The sequence below is a fragment of the Podarcis liolepis genome (assembly GCF_965112155.1).
Source record: "Podarcis liolepis genome assembly, chromosome: 1".
Classification (NCBI taxonomy): Eukaryota; Metazoa; Chordata; class Lepidosauria; order Squamata; family Lacertidae; genus Podarcis; species Podarcis liolepis.
Window position 1 is genome coordinate 50517303 of NC_139554.1, and position 11337 is coordinate 50528639.

The 11337-nt window shown below is 41.7% G+C and overlaps 1 protein-coding gene across 4 annotated transcripts in view; it reads left to right on the forward strand.

Annotated features, from left to right (window-relative positions):
* The window catches only part of LRP4 (LDL receptor related protein 4), a 95519-nt gene extending 90886 nt beyond the window's left edge, over positions 1 to 4633 (forward strand). For all 4 annotated transcript variants that reach the window (XM_083459497.1, XM_083459499.1, XM_083459500.1 and 1 more), the window contains one exon: positions 1244 to 4633. In XM_083459497.1, coding sequence (XP_083315623.1) covers positions 1244 to 1576 — 333 coding nt within the window. In that variant the 3' untranslated portion in view covers positions 1577 to 4633. The remainder of the gene's footprint in view (positions 1 to 1243) is intronic.
* Positions 4634 to 11337: the final 6704 nt, after the last annotated feature.

The window sequence follows — 11337 nt, forward strand, 5'->3', positions numbered from 1 at the left end:
GCCTCCATGTTTCCTTGCCTCTAATTTTCCTCTCCTCCATGTCGAATCTGTGTGCACCTTGCTGTTTTTATGAAAGTGTTCTCTAAATCTTTGCTATTTTAACATAATTACTGGTTGGACTGATCTGTGCAACGCTTCTTAACTTCAGTGTTTATACCCATCAGACACATTTTGCGTAGAATTAACCAGGGTTGGCTTCTGTGTCCCACTCAAATATAGACAACATTTTTCAACTGTTTCCACTACATTTCCTGTACTTTGGAACAAAGCTCAGGATACAGAAGGGTGACTTATGAAGCATCTAGTGCACCCCACCAGATGCTGTTGGTCTCAGATTCCTATCATCCCTAGTCAGCATGGTCAGCACCATGGTTGGCTACCCCTGGTGTAGTGGGAGACATCCTTCTAAGAGTCAGTGCCTGCATTCTCATAATCTAATCTGCAGCGGCTATTCTGGAGCTGAATCTTAAGTCTCCTAGTTTAATGCTTGATTTCGCCAGTGCTCCTTTTCACTACTCATGATTTGGGAGATATTCCTTGTCCTCCCAATTTCTTCACTGCCTGTAACATCTTTTCATGAGTTGATGGGATGCGCAGTTTGTAATGGAATTGCCAGTAACAGCCGGTCTGCTAGGAAACGTGGCGCATGATGCATCTAGATAGTATTTCATGCACACAGACATTTGAGTTTGGCAAACCTGTGAAAGCTAGCTCTCTTTTCTGGTGTCCCATCCCATGACCCTGGGATTTTTGCTCCCTTTCTTAAGATGGGTCAGGGACCTCCACAGTGAAAGAAAACGCCTGTATGGTATGCAGATAGGTGTCAATAACACCTTTTTGTCTGCAGTGGGGGGTTTTTTGCTAGCTTTTGAGATCTACTTTAGCACCATATTTGGGGGGGTCAGAAACTGTTTTTTCTTTCCTCTGTTCAGTCTGGCTAGTGACCTTCTTTCCTTCCCTCCCCTGCTGTGCCCAATATTAACATAGTGTGTGGTTACACCTGGTTAGTTGGAGCACCTGGAGTCATTTTCTCTGTAAGCACTTCCTGCTTCGTGGCTGTGTGGGCTTGGTCCAACAAGCAGAAAGTTGCAGTGGTCATCTCTTTAGTCCCTCCCAAGTGTACAATGTGACTTTGTCCACATAGTAGGGAACAGCCTCTTGTGGGTTTCCTGCACTTCAGTGTTCTGGCACCTACTTTTTCCTCTTCAGCTCGCATGTCTCATGTTATGGTCTCTATCCACAGGCCGGCCCTGATCACAGTTACAGCAAGGAAAAGATCAAGATTGTGGAAGGGATATGCCTCTTGTCCAGCGATGAATCAGAGTGGGACGACCTGAAACAGATACGGAGCTCTCGGGGGTGTATCCTCCGTGACCACGTCTGCATGAAGACTGACACGGTCTCTATCCAAGCCAGCTCCGGCTCACTGGATGACACCGAAACTGAGCAGCTGCTGCAGGAGGAGCAGTCAGAATGCAGCAGCATCAATGCGGCAGCAACCCCTGAGCGCCGCGGCTCCCTTCCAGACACAGGCTGGAAGCACCAACGCAAACCCTCAACAGAGAGTGATGTCTAAAGCACACAATGAGACGCTTGTCCCTCCTCTGTCACCTTTCGCACTGATGAGATAGGATCTTGCCCGCAATTCCAGGAGGAACTCAAAAGAGACTTGCCTCTGTGTCACACAGAGCCCAGAGACTTTCTTTCTGAGAGGAGCCTGAGCTTAAACTGCCTTTGTGGCAGGTGGGAGACAACCTAGAGACTCTTGGCTCACTGTTCATTGATGTTTATTTATATGTCCCCTTTTGCTAGAAGCTGTGGTGTTGAATTCAGCAGCAGTTTTCCCAGCTGTGTCCGATGCAGCTTTCATTCAGTCTAGTGCACCAACTAGCCATGGACTCCAACGCCACCAGGGAGGGATGAGTGTTTCCGAAGTTCCCTGCTCCTGATACAACTACCTTTCTTCAGAGTCTGTTGGCACTAACTAGGTTTTGCACTGTGCTCTTTCTGTCTTAAATGAAAGGGTTTGGGGCCAGGTAGAAGTGCCTGAAGTGAGAAAGGTGATGTAACAGCGGGTCACTTTTGCAGATACTTGTGTGGGGAGGGCAAACAACAGTTGCAACTTCACTGGAAGGGGCACTAAATTTCCATGACCATTTTTTTTAAGCTGTGGGGAAACACCTGCGAAATCCAACCTAGGGTGTCAGGAGTTCAGAGGGTAAAGCATTTGAGTCTGTTGCTGGCAACAGAGGTTGCTCCTGCCACAGTTTGGTGTGGCAGAATGCCCACTCCCTTCCTAAAACATACTTCTGGTTTTTTCAGATTGAACTTAACACATCTGTTCCCTGGAGGGACGGCTCGCTGTTTTTATTGCACTTCCCATTAGCTTTGACTTCCGAGGAAAGAGCCGGGTGCAATGGTATTTTATCATAACCTTCCTTAGTTAGTCAAGTCACAGGCCCATCCTGTGGAAATGTGTGCTACTGAAAACAACGTTAGCCTGTGGAACACAAGTGGGCAATATGTTTTATTTGTTTGTCTGTTTTGGAAATGGAATATAGGTGGTCAGCAGGTGTACCTGAAACATCAGGTGCAAGTTCCAGCTCCAACATGCTGCTGGACAAACCCAGTAGGGGACATTTTCTAAGCCTTTTCTTGCCAGCGTTCCTGATTGGAAGTTCTGGGCGGATGGGTCTGCTCGCACCTTCTTCTAGGATCTGCTGTGTGGGTTGAGTAGTGTGGTGTCAAAAAGTGGGTGTGTGCAATTTGAGAGATGATGAATGTGTGTGGCTAGGCAAAGGCAGGCAGACGGGGAGTCAGGCAGGGCACCAGAACTGTTTGACTGTGTAAAGTTCCTTTCCTCCTCAATGCAACTAGGTTAAGATTTCCATGCTATGAAGGGAGAACCAAGGCTAAGAAACTGCCTTTTCAAAATGTTTTGCAGGTGGTGGTTTGTGCAACCAAATACTTCCTCCGCCAGTTCCAGACATGATTTGGCAAGATAGCACTTACATTGAGGGAAGTCCTATTCAGAGCTGATAACCACATTATTTATTCTCTGGGAATATGCACCACTATCCCCCCACCTTGCTCCTGCAAGTGCCTCTCTTGTGATTAGTGCATGATGTATAGACTCTGCTTGTGTGAGTGTGACACTCTGACGAGCAGCACAGGTTCCCTGTGGCTAAACAGTTACGTGATCTGATTGCTTCCTCTCATCTAGTCCAAGCAGGGAGGGTGCAAGCATTAAAAAAACCAGCGATCCAACTCTAGCAACCTGCCCCCTTGCAGCTTTCCCTCTATAACAGGTCTATATTTCCGTCAACAAGGCAACCCTCCCCCTTATGTGTCTTGTTGAGTTAAATATTTTATTGCACACCTAAAACCGTGATACATGAATATGACAATTGTGCATTTTTAATCGCATTCATTGAAGGAGTCCATGCACAAGAAAGCTAGGGTGGGTGATGCGTTTGTACAGTGGCAATTGTGCTGGTTGCTGCGTAGTGTGTGAAGCAGTTATAAGTAGTGCATCTTTGTCACAGACACCTTTTCTTTCTAGATGGTCCACAGAAGACATGTCGTGCTTCTGCCTGTTCCCTCTACCATCTCCATCCCTGCTCACCTCTGCTATTTCCATCATGTTTCTTTACATTTGCTGCTGATCCTCTGTTGCCTTCGCCCACACATATTGGGCATGTTTGCACACACTCCGTATTGTAAAAACAAAACAGTGGAATTTTGGGTTGCAGCAGGAACGGTGCAAGCCATTCATGGTGCAAGACCAGCATTCCTGACAATTAACCCCAACCTTTCCCAACTTGTAGCCGGGAAAACCTCTTTCTTTCTCATCTTGAGGAAGGTATAAATTGGAATTATTTTGGGAGCCGAGTTTTGTATTTCAAGGAAACATGCATAAAGCTCTACTTCTGCAGCATCACACAGCAAAATCAACCTGTGCTTAAAAGTTTCAGTACTGTGAGCAAGTCTTTCTAGGACATGTTTATATTCTTCCATCAAAGACACTCTCATTCTGACTGTTCAACCTCAGAACTGTTTTCCTGTTTTACCTGCTATTACTCTCTCTTCCTTTATTTGCATGTCATTTATTGTGCTTTGCTCTCCTAGCTATCCATGTGAACTAAGAGTTGCATTCATTGCTTTCTCTGCATCAGCAGAAAAGACTTTTCTCTGTGCAATAAGACTTCACTTCCCTCTCTTCACCCTTGCATCCATTCAAAATCTGCCCCAGAGTTTGGGGGGATGTGGGGACTGTGGGAGACGAGAGAAGAATGTGAAGTTCTGTTATGCGAGCAGAAGTCCATTTGTGCAGTGTTGAATTCCACCCTAAGTCTCTCATACTTTCATAGAGATCCATGTATTGAACCACACCAGCTCTTGTGCCTGCATTCATAAATCCATAAGTGACTGCCCCCCCCCACCATGGTGTTTTACCATTTTCTCTACATTCTCTTCCTTCAGCCATTATTTTCCATTGGCATCTGATTCTGACCCATCCGAAAAGATAGAACTTGAGGATCGAAAATGTAAAAACGGCAGCTTAAAAGTCCAAATTAAACCAATTAGCTGTATTTATGTTATTAAAATCACTCATCTACAGGAGCCATCCACACTAGACTCACTTTATTTGGGGGGAGTCTGGTGAGGAGAGACAAAACAAACAAACCCTGTAAAAGACAATGTGGAGAGCACTTGCAGGAAGGCAAACAGTTACACACCCTGCCTAGCCCACTGGTGATCTCTTGAAAAGGCAGTAGCATGACAAGGGACTTTGGCTTGAGGAGATCTCTCATTTACATCAATTACATCAGTTTCATGGGCCATGAAATGGTAATATGAACAAGGGCAAAGCCAAGTATAGCCCTTTTGAAAAAGACAGCACTGGAGATCACATTGTGCTAGTTGTATCCTGGTGCCTTTTGTAGGAGGCTGGACTAGATCACTCTGGGATCCCTTGCTGTTGTGCATCCCTATGAAAAGTTGGTTAGAACTGAGGCTTGGAGCAATGTTGTTATTAGGCTTCCCCCTTACTTCCAGGGGAATATATTAGATTTTAATTTAAATATATTTATTTGGGTTGGCTCCAATGAAGCTTCGTCAGGCTGAAGGGATCTGTGGGGGTAGGGTAGCCCTGCTGCTGAAACCATGGACAAAATTAAGGCCATGTGCATTTGAAAAAAGAGTTTAGGAAAGATGAAACCAGACACTTGGCACTGGTGAGGGCCACCAGGCCAGGGTGAAGTGTTGAATATAGGCAGTTGCAATTAGAAGAAAAAATATTAAAAATGGAGGCTGGGAAATAATTGAAAAATACTTGTCCTCTTACAAGTTCAGTAAATCAACAGAAAGAGTGCCACTGCCACTAATGTCTCCCCTTGTCTTTCTGCAACTTTTTATTGCATATTCCAGTCTACATAATGACCTCCTTTCTCAAACCCCTTCCCTTGACCCATCTGACCCCTAGCAGCCCTCATAATGGCTGCAGAAGATTGGAAGAATGGTACCTACAGCTTTACTCCTACTTGTGAAGTAAGCAGCAATGAGATGCGCAAGCAGCCTTTAGCCAATGCTGCTGGTAATATGGGACTCTTCACTGCCAATGCTGATGAAGCAAAGTCTCATTGCACTTGGACTTTGCAGAATGTGGAAAGCCAGAAGTGGGGACAATCTCGCGAACACTGATTAACTATGTAAAAAGAACATCCTGCCTCTGTCTGTCTTGAGTTGTTGGCAGCAATTTCCCTACCTTTCTGTGTAATGGTTTTAAATGTTACTCACTGGAGAGATTGGATTTCCCCTTTCCCCCCAAGTTATTTAACTACTATGCTCAGTATTTTAGGTTTGATGATAATTTAATATAAATTTAGCTTTTCTTAATCGCTCTGCTGGACTTGTGAGTTGTGAATCGCGAATGCTACCCAAACAGGCCACATGAAGGCTCATCTCGTTTGAAGAAGCGACAGAGTTGGGACCAGAGCAAACAGATCCCATCACACTCTCACCTTTGAAGCAACAACTGGTTTAGGATTTGGGTGAAAGCAGGGGAATGGGAATTAACTGTTACGAATATTACATATGGCAGGTTATGGCACTGCCAAGGACTAACACCAGAAATGTCTGAAGCTCAAATTAGTAGGGTTGCTGCTTGCTTCCCTCTGGTATTAACTTGGCATTTCATAGAGCCTATTACGACCCCATGAAGCTTAGAGGGTTTTTGCATTTCTCATGCTGGCAATTTAAATGTTTACAAATGAATCGCTTAGAATGTACACACTTCTGCTTCTTGTCCCTTACATTTCTGTGCTTCCCTTTTAGTTCAGTGTGTGTCCCTGTTTCTCAATATACTGATTGATCCCAGAATCATGAGTCATAAATCAAACCAAATTGAAAGTTTACAGTGCTTTACTACATTTCTAGATGAGCAGATTACAATAATTCAAAACGTGAAATGATTCTTACAAATAAAATGAGAACTTACAGAATAATGACTAATTACCTTATTAGCTTCCTTAACAAATCTAAACACTAGTCTAATTTAAAAATAATTACTAACCAAAGTTTGTAGCTAGTTAGAAAATTAATTTCTATTAACCTGGCCAAGATTGTTCCTAGTTACACACTCCACAGCTGGTATTGATGTAAAGAAGTCATTTTTAGTCCAGAAGCAATTATTTGACCATTTTGGGGTCCATTCTATTAATGGACAAAACTATGACTTACAGCTTCAAACTTTAAACATCGAGTACCTAACTGCCCCAGACTAATTTTGTGGATTTGATGACACCTGCAGCTGTATCCATAACTTGATGGCTTTTCCCCATCTGCTGGTGGTCAGCTTTGACCTTGGCAATGGTGCCTTTGGCATGACTTTTCTGTCCTGCCTTGCACCCAGTTTCTCAAGTGTAGATGTAAAATAATGTTCCCCCAAAGTTCAATATATCAGTAAATCAGCCATGTACCTTCTGTGCAGTGACAACCAAAGAGGCTTTGTGTTCAAATGGGAGCAGTTTCATCTTCTAAAGGCCAACCTAAAAATCATATTTCGAGCACTTGACATCTAGCCTACATTCATCCTTAGATCTATACATTTCCTCACAGCAAGGTAGCATAGATAATGGCAGCATATATAGTTAAAAAATAGCAAAACTATGTGCCCCAAGCAGCATAAAATATGGTGATGCATCATGTAAGACCCTTGGGATAAATAGCAAACATGATATAACAAGACACATACAGACACTGGCACAAAAAAAACCTATAAGCATGGTTTATATGCAGCAGATCCCTTCATTGGCCCTGTAAGAAGTATATGATCAGTATTCACAAAGGGCAAGTTGCAGTATCATTCACAGTATCATTTATAAAAATGTCCTCTTTGCTTCGATAGCCTTATGGTCAGATGTGGAAGACATTTTTATTAACATTATTTAGCCTGCATTTCCATCTACACACAAGAACCTCAAGACTTAAGCTTTTGTGTAGCTGCAAAAAGAACACTTGGTATCATTGGACTTTATTGGAATTTTCATTATTGTAGTTAATAAGTTTACTTACTGGGTATCAGATGAGAGGAATGTATTTCTCGTGCCTGAGTATTCTTAATTTACTCTATAACATACAGCCATCTTAAAACGTTATAATCACTAAAAAAAAAGAAAAGAAAAAAGATTTGGTTTACTCTTCGTAGCCTGCATATAAATCTTGAAATATCAACTCTACCCTTTGCAAGACTATTAAAATGGAAACAACAGTGGACTTCTCCCGTGCTGCTTAGGGATGTGCATATCATTATCCAATGAGTTACAGATATTAGAAATAACTTCTTTTCTCCTAGAAGAGAAAGGAAAAGAATGCAAATATCCTCATACTTTCTTGGTTGGTCCCATTCCCTGGTAGAGTGGATAAGAATATTTCTTATACATACATATTGAAATAACTTTGGTTACTTCCATGTCCATGAATATGGACTATATGAGCAAAGATTCTGAATTATGCTGCTAGGTCATATAAACATTCTATTTAATTACAAACCCATATGTTTTAGTTGTTATAAAAACCAGATAGAATCCATGTTTGTTTAGGAAATACATTAATTTCAAAAAGGAAGCTTGATTAAATCTCTCCACCCTTTTCCTTAACCACTGGGAATGTGCTACTCCAAACACAAAGTGGAACTATCAGCATATAATTCTATGTAAGAACACTGGCGATTCACTTATGGTAAACCTTTTACATCGCTGGTTCGTGAATGTGAAATGAGGAAACAGCAAAATGCTTCTTTCCAAACAGCAGGATTCAGCTGTGGGACTGGCAACAGTCCATTCCAGTTTGTCTAAAAGGGCTCATTGTTCTTGTATCTTGTTATATCATCCACATTCTGGCTGGAAAAAGCAGCTCTATTCATCCAGCTTTAGAAATTCTGCCATAGTTGACAAGGCTGTGCCTACCACCTACCAAGACAGTAATGGCAATTGCCAAACCACTTTACTTGGAGTAAACAGATTTGAATATTGGTACCAAGGAATCTTGAAGACGGTACTGTTCTTTCGTCTTCATATATCACCTTACTGTAAGGTGAAGTTGAAAGTTAATGTAGTCAAATGGTGTTGAGTCTGTAAAGCATTTTATAGAATTGGAAACACAACAATTCACATCTGTACCAGCACTGCCTTACACTCAAAAATGTTCAGTACTAAAACAGGTGAGGCACCCGTAACTACCTGATACAATTTCACTACAAGGCCAGAAGTAGGAGTAAAGATTGCCTGATGAGGTATGTGTTAATTTAGAAGTCCTATTGTTTTCAACAGAATAACTGTATAGGACTGCAGTCTTAATGTGACACAATTGTAACATCTATGCAACATACATTGGGGAACTGCTTATGTATCACACACTGAATTGCTTCATTAACTTTGGTATATACCAGTCTGCTATGGATTAAAAAATGCAAAGCAGGATCCACAAAGGGATATAATACCTTTGTATCACTGCATACAATTATCTAATACCCTTCTGGAAGCTAAGGGAGACTCGGTACAGCCTAGATTCCTTCAAATTAGTCCAAAAGAAATTGAATGCTAGAAGGCACATAGACAGAAGTGTGTTTGTTGTCTTGTCAATCAATCTTCTCTGTTCTGGAAGTCATATTCCTTGTTAACTTACCGATAAATACAAATAGGCTGGAATCTTTCCAGCAAGGTGCCTCAACCCACCAGTCATGCCATAATCAACAGCTGATTCCGGTAAAAATGCCAACTCGTCATATAAAAAGTTTTTGTATCACCCAATTAAATCTGAATGTAAACATTCATGGGATAGAGGATATCCTTTTTAGAAACTGTTTTCGGAGTTGCTAATCTTAATTGCCTGCCCTAGGCTGATGATGGGCAACTTAATTGATTACTACCTAGGGATTCAGAAAACAGCTAAGATTTCTTAATGGACCTAACTTGCTCATGTTGATTAATTTCTACGCGGAGTAAAACCTAGTGAAGACCTCCCCCTAAGATTAAGAGGCAACGATAAATGTCTTAAAGCAGGGTGGGTGGATGCCGATAGGAGGTGGCTTACTACTTAATGGCATCCACTGAGTTCTATGGGATAAAGTTCAAGAAGGCAAAACTTGCATTTCAACAGTGGGATACACAGGGCATCCTTTATTTATCTCTGTCCCACAATGTCTATTTTATTTTCTCTCATATAAGGGAATGGTGTCCATCATTAATCGCTCGCTGGAATTCAGCATTTTATCACTTTATTATATAAAGAAGCAACAGGAACACACAAGTGGGCGGGAGAAGGAAGCAGGACACCGCTTTTCTTGGGCCCCTCCTGAAAAAGGCCAGGAGACAGGAGAGGAAGAGGCATGTTGCCTCCACTCCAGAGGCCTCAGAATAGCTTTTGGCTTGGAATAGCTTTTGGCTTGGAAGAAAGCTTGGAATTAGCAAGCTTTCAATTTTTTTCAACACTGATCAGACCATAAAGAACGACACCTTCAATTAGGGCAAAAAGAAGTGTGCAAACTTTTGAGATCCTCAAGACCCTTCAGCAGGCTGGATAATCTGCAAAAAGAAATGGGGGAGAGGAGAGAAACGGATAACACTGGGTATATACACACACCACTATGCATGCATGAGTAGGGCAAAGGATAAGTCATGTAGAGTTTAAAAGTAAATGTGTATATGACTGCCGCCTTAGGTTAGGCAATATTTGGTGCAAAAATGACTAGGTTGCACCAAAGACAACAGTGAGAGTGAAACATACAAACCGAAAAACTGCTAGTTCTTACTATTCTCTGCACCGGTGGCCTTTACTTCAACCTGAAAGGTTTTGCACAAAGCAAAACTAGCCTAATTAGAACCCAATCCTATGCACATATTCTCTGAAGCAAGTGCTATTATGTTTAAGCAAGCTAGGATTGCTGTTTTAGTCTATGTAACATTTTAATGCTGTTTTTAAAATATTATTTTATTTAACTTAATTATTACAAAATATAAGCAAAATATTGCAAATACATACATACATATATTTCCGATAAACACACATATATAAAAAAGAACAAAAAGGAAGAAAAGAAAAAAAATAAGGAGAAAAAGAAGAAAAGTTGGAAGAATTTCTTCCAAATTTATTCTACAAATATCTCAATAATAAAATTTCATTGATTGACTTCCATCGCTTACACTGCACTTCCTATATACATTTTAAGCAAGATTGTATCTGTTATTCCGTATTTTCCCCATACAATCTCACACAAATATTCTAATCCATAAGTTTTCTAAATCTTTCATAAATCTATTCTAAACACAACCAATACCTCACACTTAATCTTTGTCTGTTTTAACTTGGCGGACTTTTTCATCATGTCCTCTCCTCGCCCCTTCATTTGCCTAATCCAATCAGATAAAAGTCTCTTAAAGTTTACATCAACTGGAAAGCTTGCTCACTGCTCTGCGCTCTTTTACTGGCCCTAATACTCTTGTTATTTTTGGATCTCCCCCAATGAAACAACGTGGCTGCCTACAGTTGTGGGCTTTTTAAAAAGGTCTTTGGTATCCACCCCTTCAGGAAGGGAAGGTGAAGCAAGAATAAGACAAGCATGGCCCCTGACAACGTCATGAGTCAGGACGAAAGAACCTGTCCGCCCTGATCTTATTATTCTGTCCTGATCGTCATTGTTGTGACGGAGACGGCAGAGGCGGCGTCAATCCAGCTGCTCTGCTTAAAATACGCAGGGAGAAAATGGACTTCTCCGCTCGTCTCTTGATTGGCTGCTCGAATCTAGGAAAATGTCATCTGTGAAGCTTCCATTGGTCA